Source organism: Osmerus eperlanus, chromosome 11 (genome assembly GCF_963692335.1).
Source record: "Osmerus eperlanus chromosome 11, fOsmEpe2.1, whole genome shotgun sequence".
Classification (NCBI taxonomy): Eukaryota; Metazoa; Chordata; class Actinopteri; order Osmeriformes; family Osmeridae; genus Osmerus; species Osmerus eperlanus.
Window position 1 is genome coordinate 15,627,798 of NC_085028.1, and position 16,225 is coordinate 15,644,022.

At 46.0% G+C, this 16,225-nt stretch overlaps 2 protein-coding genes across 2 annotated transcripts; both read left to right on the top strand.

Annotated features, from left to right (window-relative positions):
- Nucleotides 1-1,055: 1,055 nt before the first annotated feature.
- ctsc (cathepsin C) lies at nt 1,056-5,644 on the top strand. Its single transcript, XM_062472626.1, has 8 exons — nt 1,056-1,419; nt 1,610-1,755; nt 2,029-2,189; nt 2,434-2,589; nt 2,914-3,032; nt 3,475-3,606; nt 3,906-4,138; nt 4,429-5,644. The coding sequence occupies exons 1-8, from the start codon at nt 1,260-1,262 to the stop codon at nt 4,693-4,695; spliced, it is 1,374 nt and encodes a 457-aa protein (XP_062328610.1). The 5' UTR covers nt 1,056-1,259; the 3' UTR covers nt 4,696-5,644.
- Nucleotides 5,645-5,910: 266 nt separating this feature from the next.
- Nucleotides 5,911-10,993, top strand: rab38a (RAB38a, member RAS oncogene family). The gene is made up of 3 exons (XM_062472627.1): nt 5,911-6,248; nt 7,910-8,190; nt 9,630-10,993. The coding sequence occupies exons 1-3, from the start codon at nt 6,050-6,052 to the stop codon at nt 9,780-9,782; spliced, it is 633 nt and encodes a 210-aa protein (XP_062328611.1). The 5' UTR covers nt 5,911-6,049; the 3' UTR covers nt 9,783-10,993.
- The last annotated feature ends 5,232 nt before the right edge of the window (nt 10,994-16,225 follow it).

The window sequence follows — 16,225 nt, forward strand, 5'->3', positions numbered from 1 at the left end:
CTTACCAGCACACACACACGCCTAAACACATAACTGTTGTGTGTGTTGTGATGGTGTGTATTATCACACATGACTAATTCCTTTAGTCAAATTGGTGCTTATTATGGTCTGTCAGGCTCCAGCAGGTTCTGTAACTATGGTGATTGCCACCTCTGTCCCACTTCCCTCTGTTACCAAAAATGTCTAATATCAGCCTTTCAGGACAGATCACGACTTAACACACACACTTATGCAAACACACATACACACACACCCTACTACTTATACACAAATCACACACAGAGACACACACAAATAAGAAATGATTACTAGAATGATGGCTTCTAATGTACTGTGTGTGTGTGTGTGTGTGTGGTGTGTGTGTGTGTGTGTGTGTGTGTGTGTGTGTGTGTGGTGGCCATAGTTCAGATGTGGGTTGGTATGGGGGTTGGCCTTTCCTGTGTGATTTAGCACAGAAGACAAACACCAATTGGATGAAAGACATGTCATTGACTCACAAATCCCTGTCAAAGAGCGAGAAAGAGAGAGAGAGAGAGAGAGAGAGAGAGAGAGAGAGAGAGAGAGAGAGAGAGAGAGAGAGAGAGAGAGAGAGAGAGAGAAAGGAATTTTAGTTTGTAAAAAAAATGCAACCTACTGTAACAGCTAATGATCCTCTTAAGACAGACATGTATGTAGGAGGTATTAAATAAATGAATGTCTTATCTAATTTCAGTTCAGCTTGTCCTATTTTAAACCAATTAGGCCATGCATAGATAATGAGTTACTTGAATAATCCTCTGAGAAAGTGCAGTGTCTCTCTCTTTCACACGTACACACTCAAACACTTCTTCAGTTTGCTTTACTGTAGGCTATACATCTTTAATTAACAGTTATTTTTACTTGTGTATTCTTTTTTTACATGCATCAGACCTAGTTCGAACGTCACATGATCTCACCAGCTGAATGAGAAAGGTGGCCACATTTACCTATTTACCTCTTTGCACCTCCTCCTCTCGTCCATTCTGAACGGTTTCCACTAGTCACGTGACAGGCGGAGAGAGTCATATGACTCAAAGGAAACTTCCCTTTCCTTGATCATTACATTGCACAACAAGACGGGACAAGACAAACAGGGACAGAGACAGAGCGCAGTCACGAACACAAACGGTAGTGCAGGTGGTGGTTTTCGGGAAAGACCGTTGGAAAATTGCATTCGCATAGGCGCATATTAGCAGTCTGCTTTGTAGTTCGGTTCTTGACCAGCTAACAAACAGTGTGCCATGAGGGTGAGCGCTGTGTTAGTGTGTGTGTTACTGCTCTGGGTGGAGGGCTCCGTGGGCGATACTCCAGCTAACTGTTCCTACGAAGATCTTCTGGGGACATGGGTGTTCCAGGTGTCGAAGGGAGGCCTGGACAAAACCGTCAACTGTTCTCAAATGGGTAAGAGAGGGGGCCAAGCGTGGGCTATTGTTCCTTTGAACTCACTACACGGAAGAACACAACTCGGCCGCTTTCTGATCAAAAATCGTGACTCACCATTTAATGCTTTGCAGATTAGACATAATTGTTATTGATGCTCACTTGCATTACGTTATCATGAGTGACATGTTGTTTATTTTTCCGTAAATAGGAGCTGCCGTTAAAACGGTTACGGTGGATTTACAGAAGCTGTCGGTATCTTTAGATGACCTTGGCAATACTGGCTTTTTCACTCTTATCTACAACCAGGGCTTTGAGGTGGTCCTCAACAACTACAAATGGTTCAGCTTCTTCAAGGTGGAGACAGACACACACACTCTCACACACAACATTTGTATCATGCTAATAGTCAGTTTCTGCTGTTACATTATAGGATATGTTACTTAATTTCACTTTCGATCAGCCCTCCTTCTCACATGACACTGCCTTTGAGTGACAAGAAATGTTATCCTGCCTACACAGTAATTCAACCACTTCCTCATTTTAGACTAAGATTATTTTTAACCAAGAACACACACACACACACATACACACACGCACCTCTAACTTGGTGTTCCTCCCCAACCCCAGTATTCCCAGCAGGGGTCTGAGGTGACCAGTTACTGTGACCAGACGATGGCAGGCTGGGTCCACGATGTCCTCGGCAACAACTGGGCTTGCTTCGTGGGGAAGAAGGTGGTCGCTGTACCCCCCCGCACTGTAAACACACGACGTGCCACCTATGGCCGCCTGTGAGTCACATTTCCTGTTTGAACGCTGAAAGGAAATTTAAACCAAAAATATGTTATTTTCCTGTTTCATTGATACCCACTAAACCTACACGCACACACAATAATAATTGGCATGCTTTTTATCAAGTGTATTTTCACACCAATCGTCTTGTAACTGCACAGCGTTGTACGCCCAGAAGTGTGTGTGTGTGTGTGGTACTAGTAGTAGTGTCTGAAGCGTCTCTTCCATTCTCTGCTCACGCAGCCTGCAGCAGAGGCGGTACAAACACAACCTGGACTTCATCGAGGCCATCAACTCTGCCCAGAGCTCCTGGAAGGCTGCCCCCTACAGGGAGCACGAGGCCTACAGTCTGATGGAGCTCATGTACCGTGCTGGGGGTCCTGCCTCTCAGATCCCCAGGTACACACACACCACCACGTCACACACACACACACACACCACCACCACCACGTCACACACACACACACACCACCACGTCACACACACACACACCACCACGTCACACACACCACCACGTCACACACACACACACACCACCACGTCACACACACACATCTAGCTTTGTGAGGTTTTCTCACACAGTCTATCTTCTGGACTGGTTGGTTGTGATGTTGGTTACAGGTAGTCCGAGGTGCTGGCCCCATTAGTCACCGAGACCTTCCTGTTAAATTGGACCATCTGACCCTGTCTGTGCCCCCCCCCCCCCCCCCCCCCCCCCCCCAGGCGTGCTCACCCCACCCCTCTCACAGCTGAAGGTGCCAGGCTGGCGTCGGCACTGCCCGAGCGCTGGGACTGGCGTGATGTCAACGGGGTCAATTACCTCAGCCCTGTTCGTAACCAAGGTAACACGGAAGTCTGCCTTGAATACTTGAGCAACTCCAGGGCTGATTAGTGGCATGGGCGCACATGCACAAGCGCACACGCACGCACACGCATTGCTCTTATTGAAGAGCCCTCTCCAGGGAGAGAACAATTCGAGTGAAGGAAAAAGAGCATCAAATTATAGAGGACAACTTGCTGTAGGGCTCAGGATTTGTCTGTTTCGTGTGTTTTTGGTTTCATCGTGGTGTGTGTACTTGGCTGTCAGTGTACCTGTCCCTGAGATCCTACTGCTCAACTTTTGTGGGAGAAATTAACTCATTCACTGATTCCTTGGCAAGTGCCCAAGGTCCCTAGAGGATTAAAGAACAGAATAACAGCCTTCACAGTGCAAGCCTTGTTCACCTATCTCCTCTGAGGTCAAACCATTGCTCGTTCTGATTGGTTCTCTGGTCTCCACGGCAGCGTCTTGCGGAAGCTGCTATTCCTTTGCCACCATGGGGATGCTGGAGGCTCGCGTCCGGATCCAAACCAACAACACCGAGAGCCCCATCTTCAGCCCCCAGCAGGTGGTCTCCTGCTCAGAGTACTCCCAAGGTAACCCCCTCCACACACACACTGTATGAAAGACTGAGTCCCTCATCTCGCATGATGAGAGTGAGCGCGCCCACAAAAATAAAGGCTGTAGAACAAGATGGTGAGCTAAGTGTTACTGTTTATATTGTTTGTTTGAGGCTGCTCAAAGTTCCTATATGCATGAATGACTAAGTTTGTTGCCGAAATTATTCTAGCTAACATACCGGCAAACCTAGCCAGCGGTAAATCAGAGCTAGATTGAGTTCTTCCCCCACACCCACCCTTGTGTACTCCTACCAACAAGGTACTTCTGTTTCCAGGTTGCGACGGTGGTTTCCCGTACCTGATCGGGAAGTACATCCAGGACTTTGGCATCGTTGAGGAGTCCTGCTTCCCCTACGTGGGGAAGGACACCCCATGCGGGGTTCCCCGCAACTGCCTACGCCACTACGCCGCCGAGTACAGCTACGTGGGCGGCTTCTACGGCGGCTGCAGCGAGGCCGCCATGATGCTGGAGCTGGTCAAGAACGGGCCCATGGGAGTGGCCTTCGAGGTGTGTACGCCAGCATGCATGTTTCTGTACACCTATTGGTATGGGGGTCAGATGGCTGAGCGGTTAGGGAGTCGGGCTTTTAATCAAAAGGTTGCCGGTTTGATTCCGGCCGTGCCAAATGACGTTGTGTCCTTGGGCAAGGCACTTCACTCTACTTGCCTCGGGGGGGAATGTCCCTGTACTGACTAAGTCGCTCTGGATAAGAGCGTCTGCTAAATGACTAAATGTAAATGTATTCACTTGACCTACACGCCCCTCACATATAAACCCCCCCTCCGTCTGTCCTCCAGGTGTACCCTGACTTCATGCACTACCAGGAGGGCATTTACCACCACACGGGCCTGACTGACCACCACAACCCCTTCGAGCTCACCAACCACGCCGTCCTCCTGGTGGGATACGGACGCTGTCACATGACCGGGCAGAAGTTCTGGGTGGTGAAGAACAGCTGGGGCACAGGCTGGGGCGAGAGCGGGTTCTTCCGGATCCGCCGGGGAACCGACGAGTGCTCCATCGAGAGCATCGCCGTGGCAGCCAAGCCCATAGCCAAACTGTAGCGGGGACACACAAGGTCAATCGTGTGGAGTAGGGGTCTTCCTTATGTCTTTCCTTGGCCTGTCAGGGCAGCTGAGGGGAAGGCGTAGAGGAAGAGAGCTACCCTGGACCATTGGCATGCAGGCGCTGTTTCTGTCTGTCGCATCCTGCTGCTTCCTTCTGAGTGTCTGATCTGTTCCTGGCTCTGCTCCAAACTAGAGATTTGTGAGGTTTGGAATGCAGCCAGGACCCAAATACTTCCTACATTTTAATGATCTCTGGTCTGGAGTTCTGGATAGAAGACAGACAGGTTTTCACCTTTTCAGGGAGCTTGGGGGCTGATTAGGGTTAGGTTAGTGTTTTCTGTGATGTTTTCGTAGGGAGAAATATTTGTTGAAATTGCTAGTGTGATAATACATCTACGGTCAGTAAAGTATGATTTTAGGAAATAACTGACGCCTACTTAGGATTATAAATTGAAACGGAACAACCCACCTCCTTTTAAAGGGATAAATTACAGCTGTGTGTTTTGTACCTGTATCGGTGAAGTGTTCTTCATACAAAACCTAAAGGGAGTTTTCTAAAAGTGCCACAGTGATTGTTTGATTTGTTTTTTTTTTATCTGGTTTTTGTAGTTCTTTGATCAACAGGACACCTGCTGCTCTGCATCACTCAGGGAAACGCAGTGGAGCTTTGCTGTGTCACACATCCTGTTCTCTGCTTTCTACCTGGTCGTCCTCTCATCCCCCCCCGGGGCTTCTGGGAGTTGGAGTCATGAGGGAGGATGTCACAGGGACTCTTGTTTCTTCTTGTGTAAAAGGGACAGAACTTTCATTGTAGTGCCTTGATGTCAGAGCCCCCTTTAGAAGTGGCAGCCTTTTATTTGTAATGTGCGCGTTTTAAAAATGGATTTTATGCATGATTTGCACTCGTTTTACAATGGAAGAAAATAAAGCAGATTTTGGAAAATAATTGTTTTGACTTTGGCGTTCATGTTTAGGCTTACATACACTTGTAGAACCTTGACATTTGAACCTATAACAGTATTTTCACGCATTATCAATATGTAAAAAAATTAAGTTCAGCTGTCACAATCAAGTGAGAACACGTTTCTGCTCCATTCTCAAGATATTCTATTCAGGGCCTCGCTCCAGCCCTAGTCCCCGCGCGCTCTCAATCCCCTCATCTCTGGCGCGCGAGTCACAAGGTTCAGTAGTGATACTTCTCAGCAGACTGTTCTCCGGGCGTGTACTTTCTTGTTCTTCGAAACCCGCTACTGCACTTCATTCCTCTCACTCTCTTTCACCCTCTCCTCTCTCGCTTTTCTTGCTCCATCCATCACGGTGTATTAATGCTCAGCCCTTGCCTTACGCCGCCATGCAGAACAACCATAAAGAACATCTCTATAAGATCCTGGTTATAGGTGACCTTGGAGTGGGAAAAACCAGTATTATTAAACGTTACGTGCACCAGAACTTCAGCCCGAACTACCGAGCTACTATAGGAGTGGACTTCGCCCTCAAAGTACTAAACTGGGACCAGGAAACAGTTCGGTTGCAACTATGGGACATCGCAGGTATAGGATAAGTTTTTGTAGTTATAAAAAAAAAAAATAATTCAAATTTTAAATGGAAAGAGATCCATGTTTTCCCAGCTATATCCATTTCATAGTGTGCAGTTCATGAAGCCTTTAAACTATGCTGATCTAACGGATGATGTCTACGTTGAATGTCACAATCAACTATAAATATAAGCACAAAAGTTATCACTTGGTCTAACCTTGTCTTTTTGAAAGGCACCGTTTAGCGTCGTGAGCTTACGGTATGTGTCTGTGTTGAAATACAAAGCAGCTATTGCAGCTATTGTTTTTAATTCGCTAATATATATATATATATATATATATATATATATATCATTTATACTATTATATAACAATAATAATAATTTATCTTGGGTAAAAACACATTTTGTGATAAAGTACACCATTCCAGGACTAATCAAACTATCTCACATGGCTCGAGGAGAATCCTCTGACGCACCCCGTGCGCGCGCTCTCTCTCTCACACACGCACACACATACACATACACACACACACACACACACACACACACACACACACACGTACACACACACTCCCGTGTGCCCGGTCCGGTGAGCGCACGAGGTCATGTGTCTCGCGCTCATGTGAGTGAGATTTGAGGCTTGCGCGCTGATAAAGAGAGGTTTTATTCAGAATTAGACCCGACAGGCCTTTTCCTGGAGAGTTATGCGACCTCTAACCTACTCACCTGCTACAGTGAGGGCAAATTTGATGGGATTTATCCATTATCTAGCATAAGATTCTTCGTTCACTGGTTCAATGTAAAAAAAACATTTAAATATTCGGAGAAACAGAAAGATCTGACCTAGGCCAGCCCCCAGTGGTTCGAGTCTCTCTCAGCATCCTTCTTCACCTCCATGTTTGTTTAGTGGGGGGTCAGAGATAAGGGTGAACTGGTTTTCCCATGTCTTACATGTAATAAATCACTAAGGATTTGCATTGATTTCCCACGAGAAATGGCATCAGTCTACTGGGGGTACTGAGGCTTGGCTGTCCTCCCCTCCTGACCCCCAGGGGGGGTGATGTTATGGCGCGTTCGAGGCTGTTCAGTGGCTGTGTAACATGGCCATGACCACCATGGTACACAGGCCACCGAAGGTTACTGAGCAGAACATTCCAAGTGTACTTATCGTAAAGCTATAAGCACAGAGGAATGTACGCTCACATACCCTCCATGCTTCTCTCTCTCTCTCTCTCTCTCTCTCTCTCTCCTCTCTCTCTCTCTCTCTCTCTCTCTCTCTCTCCTTCTCTCTCCTTCTTTGTTGTTGGTGTTATATTTATTTTAGACTTTGATTCTTATCCAGATCTATCTGAAGCCTTCATCTCTGTATCCTTCAGCTCTCCTCCTCTTCTCCTCCAGTGCCCCTTCTAATGAAGCTTGTATCCATGGGAAACAATGTATCAGTTCCATTCATTTATCTCTAATGAGCCCTTCACCCGTTGTCAGTAATTTCTTAAACATTACTGTGAGTGTGTGTATATGTGTGTGAGTGAGTGCACATTTTATCAAGTAGATTAGATCACTATGTAAACATAATTGAGAACAGGCTCGATTTCAAGGAAACATTTAGAGGAGTGGTGTATCACTGAGAAATCGCTAACCATGATGTGTGTGTATGTGTGTATGCGTGTCCAGGTCAGGAGAGGTTTGGGAACATGACGCGTGTCTACTACCGCGAAGCCATGGGGGCGTTCATCGTGTTTGACGTCACGCGACCGTCCTCCTTCGAGGCCGTCACCAAGTGGAAGGAGGACCTTGACGCCAAACTGACGCTAGCCAATGGGAAGCACGTAGCCACCGTCCTATTGGCTAACAAGTGTGATCAGGGGCGGGAGGTTCTGACCAACAACGGGATTAAGATGGAGCAGTTCTGTCAGGAGAATGGCTTTGTGGGCTGGTACGAGACCTCTGCCAAGGTAAGGACACACACACACACACACTGACAGGATAGTTATGACTGGTTTACGGTTACAGAGTGATCTGGTGGTGATGGTAGATGTGCTGATAAAATAGTCTCTCTCTCTCTCTCTCTCTCTGACCCTGTCCCTCTCTTTCACACACACACACACACACACACACACACACACACACACACACACACACACACACACACACACACACACACACACACACAGTTCACCATACTGACATTAACACACTGACACACATTTGCAGGTGACTGAAAATAGCATCTCATATGCTCCTGGAATTTCACAGATGGACTTAAAGTGAATATTTAGTACACACACACACACACACAAGACTGTGCTGAGCCAGTGGAGCTCCACATTCTGAGAGAGAGAGAGAGAGAGAGAGAGAGAGAGAGAGAGAGAGAGAGGGAGAGAGAGGGGGAGAGAGGGGGAGAGAGGGGGAGAGAGGGGGAGGGGTGAAAGGTTGCTTCCTGGGTAACATGACATGACGCGTTTCTGAGAAAGCTGTGTCACCATGCAAATGGGGGTCTCTTCTTTTAGGTCTCTCTACCCAAGGACTCTCATAGGGTCTCAGATGTTAAGTCTTCCTTGCAGTCATTGTTGCGGGCTTGAAGGCAAGATGAATTAATAAAATGATTTACTTCTCAGAAAGAGAAGAGAGAGTGTTTTGTTTGTGGCTTGAAAGGGAAGGTTCTGACAGTCATGTGCCTGTTATTGGATAAAGCCTCTCACATGCATTACCGCAGTTCAATTGTGTGTGTGAGTGTGTGCGTATGGAATAACAATCGACTGCAGTCGAACGTGAATGATATATTGGTATGTATGTATGGCTGTCTTTTGTCTGGTTTATGGTACACTTGAGTGAAGAAGTTTTCCATTATGCAGTCCAATGAGAGGCTCATGGAGAAGACAGTCATTGTACAATTATGTGTGTACGTGTTAGTGTGTGTGTGTGTGTGTCTGTATTAGTGTGTGTTAAAGTGTTTGTGGATTTGGGTGTGTGTTATTAGAGAGGAAGTGTGCGGCAGACGAGTCTGTGTCACATCCTGCTGGGCCAGCTGATAAAGGACATCATGAATATTCAATAGTCAAGGAGAGTAATTAATTCAGCTCCAACTCCAACAGAGGAAGTGTGTGTTTGTGTGTTCAAAGTAAGCAGAACTGCGTCTGTAGCTATTGAACCTTGTCCGGTGCATCGCTCATTAATGTGTTATTAGACTCCAGCTTCAGCCTTCCAAAACGACCTCTGAGATGACCCCACAGAGCTGTCTATTGACATAGCTTTAGACTCACACCCAGACCAGGGAGATTTGATGACATGATGATAGTTTGTGAGGTACTGCCCTCATAATAAAAAAAAAAGATGTCTGCCTTTCCAATCTCTCTCTCCTTCTCAATTTTTGTAATCTTTTTTCTTTTTTTAGGAAAACATCAACATAGACGAGGCAGCTAACTGTCTGGTGAAGCACATCATAGCCAACCAGAATGATATTCTTCAATCGGAGGTGCCCGACACCATCTCTCCCCAGTTAGACTCCAGCAGAGGTGGGACCTGCTCCCCCTGCTTCCGATCGTAAAACAACCTACAACAGTGTCATTTACAAGCCTGCTGTGTATGTGTGTGTGTGAGAGAGACAGAGCAAGAGAGAGAAAGAATGATTTGTATTCACGTTTTTCATCAATCAACGCACACAGCGCTTGTTGTTGGGAAGAAACCAGGAAGTCCCCTTCACTCCTGCTGTTCCAGCCTGCCTCCATCAATCACGTCTATTTTTGTCTTATTTATTTGGGTTTGCAGTGTTTTCTCATGTATAACCTCCTTGGTTCGTGTGTGTGTGCGTATGTGTGCGTGTGTGGCAGTGCTGGCTCACTTGTGCTAACACAAGTGTTTGTTGACGTGTTTGTCAGAAGCAAGGTCACACTCAAGGCGACTTGGAACCTTGGCACTGGGTCTCAGTAACCATGGAGACTGAGTTAACGAGCACGCTCGCTAACAGACAGACACATGCACACGCTCATACAGACACTGAAGGACAGAGATGGAAATACAAACACTGAAAGAAGACACTCACAAAGAGACTTCAGGGAGTTAGTAACAATCAACGCTTTTTTCTCTCCTTCTCTCCATCTCTCCTTCTCTCCATCTTTCCTTCTCTCCTCTCCATCTCTCCTTCTCACCATCTCTCCTTCTCTCCATCTCTCCATCTCTCTCTCTCTCTCTCTCTTTCTCTCCTTCCTACTTCTCTTTCATCCAACATGTCTTCCTCTCCCCTCCCTCCCCGTCTTATGATCGTGTTCCTCTTCTCTCTTTCTGCCATTTCCACTAACACACGTTAACGACTCCCGAAGCTTCAACCAATCAGTATCCAATAAACTGAAATCTACCCAATCACAAAACTCAGCTATTGTCTACAGCCACGCCCTATACCTGGTCTATTCACCGTCAAACACCACAGTGCTAATTATAATTTTTTATGTATGAAAGATCATATGGATGTAATTGATTAATAATGTATGCACTGTCTCGGTTGCTTTCATAATGAAGAAGCCTTTTAATATTATGTCATTGTTTCCCACAAGTGCACTGCAACACTGATGCACGACCTACTCAGTATGACTCTCCTTCAGTTGTTTATTTATCAACCTCATGTGAAAATGTATTTTGATAACTTGTAAAATGTTTAAAATATAAAATAAATACATATAAATATACTGTACATATAGGTTTTTAGAGTTATTTGGCAGTGTTTGCTCACTATTATATAAACCTTTGAAATAAAATGGCTTTACACATTATTGATTTAATGTATGTGTGTACGTGCGTTTTTACAGTTTGTTGTGTCTGTGTGTGTTTGTTGGTGTGTAGAAGAAGGATTGGTCTGTTGGTATTGTATTGTTAGTTTACTCAGGCTTCCAGTGACTTGCTACTGACCTGTCATGTGACCCATAGTGAAGTCACCTCAGAAATCAGATCACTGCCCTCACAGCCTGTTCCCGTGTGTGTGTGTGTGTGTGTGTGTGTGAGAGATAGAGAATGTGTACCTCTATTGTGTATGATGTCGGTACACATGTAATCAGACAGCAAAGCCTAGCTGCTGGCTGTCCTGTGTGTTACTGAGAAAGAGAGCGAGAGGTAAAAGGATTAAGCTGAATAAGTATAAAATGTCTGTGTTGTGACAGTGTGCGAGTGTGTGTATCTACTGTATGTGTGTGTGGTGTGTGTGTGTCAACAGGGGAGCAGTAATGAGCGTACCTAACATGGTTGAGCTGCTGGGATCCCTGTTATCGAATGAAAAGGAAAGCCAGATTTGCACACCGTCGCAGCTCTGTGAGGAGTTACACAGACGCTCTTCCAAACCAGCCCCTGTGTTCCCCTGCTGTCTTCCCCTGCTACAAGGGAGTCAGGTGGCTGAGCGGTGAGGCAATCGGGCTAGTAATCTGAAGGTTGCAGTTCGATTCCCGGCCGTGTCAAATGACGTTGTGTCCTTGGGCAAGGCACTTCACCCTACTTGCCTCGGGGGGAATGTCCCTGTACTTACTGTAAGTCGCTTGGGATAAGAGCGTCTGCTTAATGACTAAATGTAAATGTACTCCTCAGACTACAGGAATCTCTCCCCCTCTCTATCACCCACCCCCTGAGATGGCTGAAGTGCAAACATCCTTCACTCAAGTAGAAGTACAGATACTTATGTTTAAAAAAACCTCTTAACAATCCAGTCGAAATAGCCTAAAACACCAAAATAAAGCACACTTTTTTAAGTTCCCTGTTGAGACTCCAAAAGGACCCTTGGTAACCCATGGTCAAATATGTAGGATATTTTTTTTTTTCCATATAATTGTTGTCTCTTATGAAAGGTGGTACTTTGAGCTATCATATCCCATATCCAAATCCCCCATTAGTATTGCTGCCATTTTGCGAGAGGACTTTTAAGTTGAAAAGTTCCAAACTTACTTTACATACTTTACTTGGTTGGATCGTTTGGACCTTTGGGAATGTAACCAGACCATTTTTGTTGTGGGATGTTTTGCATAACTGGACAACTCTGAGCCTTGTTAGGTGAGTAGTCTCTTTTTGCTTTCACTTTGTTTGCATGTTCGTGGTCCGACAAATACATGGATTGTACCTGCTGTTGCGACTCCATCTTGAAATGGTTTACATTAATAGAATCACAAGAATTTACATTTATGCATTTAGCAGACGCTTTTATCCAAAGCGACTTCCAACAGAGAGCTTTACAAACGAGCATAGGTCACTGATCATAACAACGAGATAGCCCCAAACATTGCGAGCAGCCAAAACATGAAGCATACATTGTTGAAAACCAAATAAGTGCCAAAGGGAAGAACCATAAGAGCGTGCAGTTAAACAAGTTACAATTGAACAACATGAAACTCCGCTCAAGAGTGCAAGAGTGTACCTGTAGAAAAAAACAATCAACAGTAAAATATTTCACAGCGAGTACAATAATTTTGTACTTAACTATGCTACGGCCCGCCGGACGACGGGTAAAAGGTAAAGTACTGACTACACTTTTTCACTCAAGTTAAGAGTTCGGAGACTAGCTTACGTATGTTGTGCGTGATAGCCAGGAAATGGGAAAAAGGTGCGTAATGACAAGACAGATCATACCAGATCAGATCCAAACTAAAGTAACGAGCCTGGTTTGAAAAAATAATAAGTAGAAAGTACAGATACTTGTGTACAAAACAACAGGAGTGAAATTAAAAAGTAGTCCAGAAAAACGTACAGTACAGTAACGTTTTTTTAAAGCAAATCAGTGACATAATGTTTTGAATTTTAAAATGCATTGAATTTTAATATAGAAATGTACACCACCGAATTTGTTGGTTTTGAATTCACCTCTTTAAAATTGAAATATGAATTTATTTCAATGAAAACAAAAAATCTTATCCAAAAATTCACGCTTCAGAAATTCAAATAGAACAATATTCAGGCTGCTCAAATTTGAATGGTGAATTTCAGATCCCAAGAATTCGAGACCAAAAAATTCTGATTGCAACATCCTGGATACTAAGGCAATTGAGCCTGAATGCAATCGAAACATCTAACTTTTTCGAGAAGCATCCAACTGCAGACCTCTCTCCTCAGGCCCCTCTCATCCAGGTGTAGCTGCAGGAGTCATGCTTGCATACAGGCAGATCAGTCATACAATCACAGCCTGGGGTCTGAGGAGAAAGATTCAATGCCTTCTAAAATTCAAAACATGATGTCACTGATTTGCTTCCATAGAAGTATTCCTACTCAGTTAGTTACTTCCTATCTCTGCTGATATGGTTCAGATTAATGTCACACACTGAATATGGAGTGTGTGAAGGACTTTTCCACAGCAGGGAAGATCAAAGAGCCTCTCCCAGCTCTTACCTTCCTTCCTGAGACTGTCTCTACGGTAGCAGGCTGACAGATTTGAGGTTGCTGGTAGATTCTTTCAATACTCTCTGTCAATATCATACACTTTCTCAACATCCATACTACATACTCTACTTTTATTTTAGTCCTTGCTTGATTCCACCTCTGTGTGTTAGAGAGAGAGAGAGAGAGAGAGGTAGGGGGTTTTCAGTCACAGAGAGAGAGACAGAGAGAGAGAGACATATACACACACACACACAAATGCACATAAACAAAAACACACACACAAGCACACACTCACCAAATGGTTCTGTTTCAGCTAGAATAAGTTCATTTCGAGCAGTGTTTCACTTGGAGATTAGCAAGCGTTCTACTAACTGTGAATAAAACAGAAAACTCCAGCAGAATCAATACTAGTACCCAGGGGAGACTGAGCAAGAGACCGTGCCAGGGCCTGTGTGTGTGTGCTAGTTTGAACCTCAGTTTGAACGAGACTCTGTGAGTGAGTATAAATGGTAAACTATAAAAGCACCATTCTCAATGAGTCACCAGTCTGTCTCACTCTTTTCCTTTTCTGACTACTCTACCTCCCTCTCTCCCACTGTTTCCCTCTTTCCCTCTCTCACACTGTTTCCCTCCCTCTCTCAAACTGTTTCCCTCTCTCCCTCTCTCCCACTGTTTCCCTCCATCCCTCTCTCCCACTGTTTCCCTCCCTCGCTCTCTCACACTGTTTCCCTCCCTCGCTCTCTCACACTGTTTCCCTCCCTCGCTCTCTCACACTGTTTCCCTCTCTCCCTCTCTCCCACTGTTTCCCTCCCTCGCTCTCTCACACTGTTTCCCTCCCTCGCTCTCTCACACTGTTTCCTTCCCTCGCTCTCTCACACTGTTTCCCTCTCTCCCTCTCTCCCACTGTTTCCCTCCATCCCTCTCTCCCACTGTTTCCCTCCCTCGCTCTCTCACACTGTTTCCCTCCCTCGCTCTCTCACACTGTTTCCCTCCCTCGCTCTCTCACACTGTTTCCCTCTCTCCCTCTCTCACACTGTTTCCCTCCCTCGCTCTCTCACACTGTTTCCCTCCCTCGCTCTCTCACACTGTTTCCCTCTCTCCCTCTCTCCCACTGTTTCCCTCCCTCGCTCTCTCACACTGTTTCCCTCTCTCCCTCTCTCACACTGTTTCCCTCCCTCGCTCTCTCACACTGTTTCCCTCCCTCGCTCTCTCACACTGTTTCCCTCTCTCACACTGTTTCCCTCCCTCGCTCTCTCACACTGTTTCCCTCTCTCCCTCTCTCACACTGTGTCTCTCCTTCCCTCTCTCTGTTTGCCTGTCTTTGCTCTTCTGCTCTCTTTGTGAGTCAGATGATGTATATCTGTGTTCTTCAATGGAGGGGTGGAAGTATGGAGGGGTGGAAGGATGGAGGGGTTTGATTGAGCCTCTTCAGTGGGTTAATTGCTGGCACCTACCTGGCACCTTTCTCAGTCTGAACAGTCTGTCAGGGTTGTCTCTGCCCTTGGGATGGAAGCACTGGTCCATACTTCTGTGTTTGTGTGTGTGTGTGTGTGTGTATGTGTGTGTGTAAATGCTGGCTCACTCTTTCTCGTCCTTCCTAACTGAGCCTGTTCACTCTCTTCTGGCTACACACACATCCACACACCCTCCCCCCCCCCCAACACCCACACACCCTCCCACACACACAGACACATTCTGGATGTATATGTTCCTCTGATGTGTCCTACCAGTGTCCTTAGTGTGAGTGGTATTTGGCAGCTGGCCTCATGTGTCCTGGCCAACGCCTAGTCCTTCACAGCGCCATCTAGCGGCGCCAACACAGCACTGCAGCGGAAACCCTGTTTGTTTGTTGTGTAGCCTCGCTCCGGGTTAACTCAGTCTCCCAAGTGGACACACTTCTATTCACCTACCTTCACATTGGAGTCCCTGGCCCGTGGAGGAAAAGTGGGGGATGGGAAGAGAGAGTGATGGAGGAGGAGAGGTGAAACCAGAGAAGGATCTGGGATCTGGAGGACTGGACGGTATAGGGAGGCAGACTGGAGACTGGGGAGTAGGGGAGTACCAGCAGTTTAATGACCTTGAGAGAGAGAGATAGAGAGAGAGAGAGAGAGAGAGAGAGAGAGAGAGAGAGAGAGAGAGAGAGAGAGAGAGAGAGAGAGAGTATAAGAGGGAGTTTTTTTGTGGGGTGGGTGATTGTGGAGAGTTGGTGTATATGTGTGGGGACGTGTGTGTATATGTGTGTGCGTGTGCATGCGTTTGTGTGTGTGTGGGCGAATGTGGGACTGTGTGATTGGTCACGTGGAGACAGTCGTCGCCATGGCAACAGAACGTTCTAGCACCTCGTCTTGTTCCTCAAGATTTGCAGTTGTCCCAGAATCCCTCTGACATCGCTCGTTTCCGGTCTTTCTCTCCATCTAGCTCTACCCAGCTGTCTCACCCCTCCTCCCTCTCTCTCCCTCTCTCTTTCTCTCTCTCTCTCCTCCTCCCTCCCCCTCTATTCTTCCCTCGCTCTCTCTCTCTCTATTTCTCTGTGTCTCTCCACTGCTATCACTTTCTCTCTCACTGTCTCTCAATCTATTCCACTTGTTCTTTTAACTGTTATCTTTATGCTTCTCTCTCTCTAGCTGTTTCATGTTTCCATCCACT

Excerpts from the sequence above, each read along its gene's own strand:
- rab38a (XM_062472627.1), top strand. The coding sequence starts at position 6,050 with ATGCAGAACAACCATAAAGAACATCTCTATAAGATCCTGGTTATAGGT. Across the intron at positions 6,249-7,909 it reads GCAACTATGGGACATCGCAG|GTCAGGAGAGGTTTGGGAAC; the intron begins GTATAGGATAAG and ends ATGCGTGTCCAG. Across the intron at positions 8,191-9,629 it reads GGTACGAGACCTCTGCCAAG|GAAAACATCAACATAGACGA; the intron begins GTAAGGACACAC and ends TTCTTTTTTTAG.
- ctsc (XM_062472626.1), top strand. The coding sequence starts at position 1,260 with ATGAGGGTGAGCGCTGTGTTAGTGTGTGTGTTACTGCTCTGGGTGGAG. Across the intron at positions 1,756-2,028 it reads AATGGTTCAGCTTCTTCAAG|TATTCCCAGCAGGGGTCTGA; the intron begins GTGGAGACAGAC and ends CCCCAACCCCAG. Across the intron at positions 3,607-3,905 it reads CTGCTCAGAGTACTCCCAAG|GTTGCGACGGTGGTTTCCCG; the intron begins GTAACCCCCTCC and ends TTCTGTTTCCAG.